Source organism: Buceros rhinoceros, unplaced genomic scaffold (genome assembly GCF_000710305.1).
Source record: "Buceros rhinoceros silvestris isolate BGI_N320 unplaced genomic scaffold, ASM71030v1 scaffold37692, whole genome shotgun sequence".
In the NCBI taxonomy this organism is placed as follows: Eukaryota; Metazoa; Chordata; class Aves; order Bucerotiformes; family Bucerotidae; genus Buceros; species Buceros rhinoceros.
Window position 1 is genome coordinate 1 of NW_010401292.1, and position 364 is coordinate 364.

At 57.7% G+C, this 364-nt stretch overlaps 1 protein-coding gene across 1 annotated transcript in view; it reads right to left on the minus strand.

Annotated features, from left to right (window-relative positions):
* Positions 1-33: 33 nt before the first annotated feature.
* Positions 34-364, minus strand: part of LOC104489996 (vacuolar protein sorting-associated protein 37C-like) — a gene marked incomplete at both ends in the record, with an annotated part of 789 nt that continues 458 nt past the window's right edge. The window contains one exon of the mRNA XM_010132221.1: positions 34-114. Coding sequence (XP_010130523.1) covers positions 34-114 — 81 coding nt within the window. The remainder of the gene's footprint in view (positions 115-364) is intronic.

Here is a 364-nt window from a genome sequence, read left to right on the forward strand (position 1 = left end):
TCACCACTCAAATTGCTAAGGGGTGAAGCTCACCTCGGACTCTTCCTCGATTTTCTGGCTCTCCACCTGCAGGAGATCGAGCAAGGTCTGCGGGTGCAGTGCTGCAGAGAATTTCTCTGGGGAAACAAAGAGCAGGATGTTAAAAGAGGGAAAAATAATTCGCTCACGCCTCCCTGCCTCGGAAACTGGGGACTATCTGCAGAGGAGGGAACCTCCGTGGCGGCTGCTCTGGCTGCGGTAACACCCCTGATCAGGCCGGGTTCACCTGGGAGAGCTTTAAAGGCAGCCCATCTCTGCTGGCAGCGGGAGGAAGGTCTCACCCACTCACCCAGCCGGGCCTTTTGCTCCTTACAGCGCTCGGCCC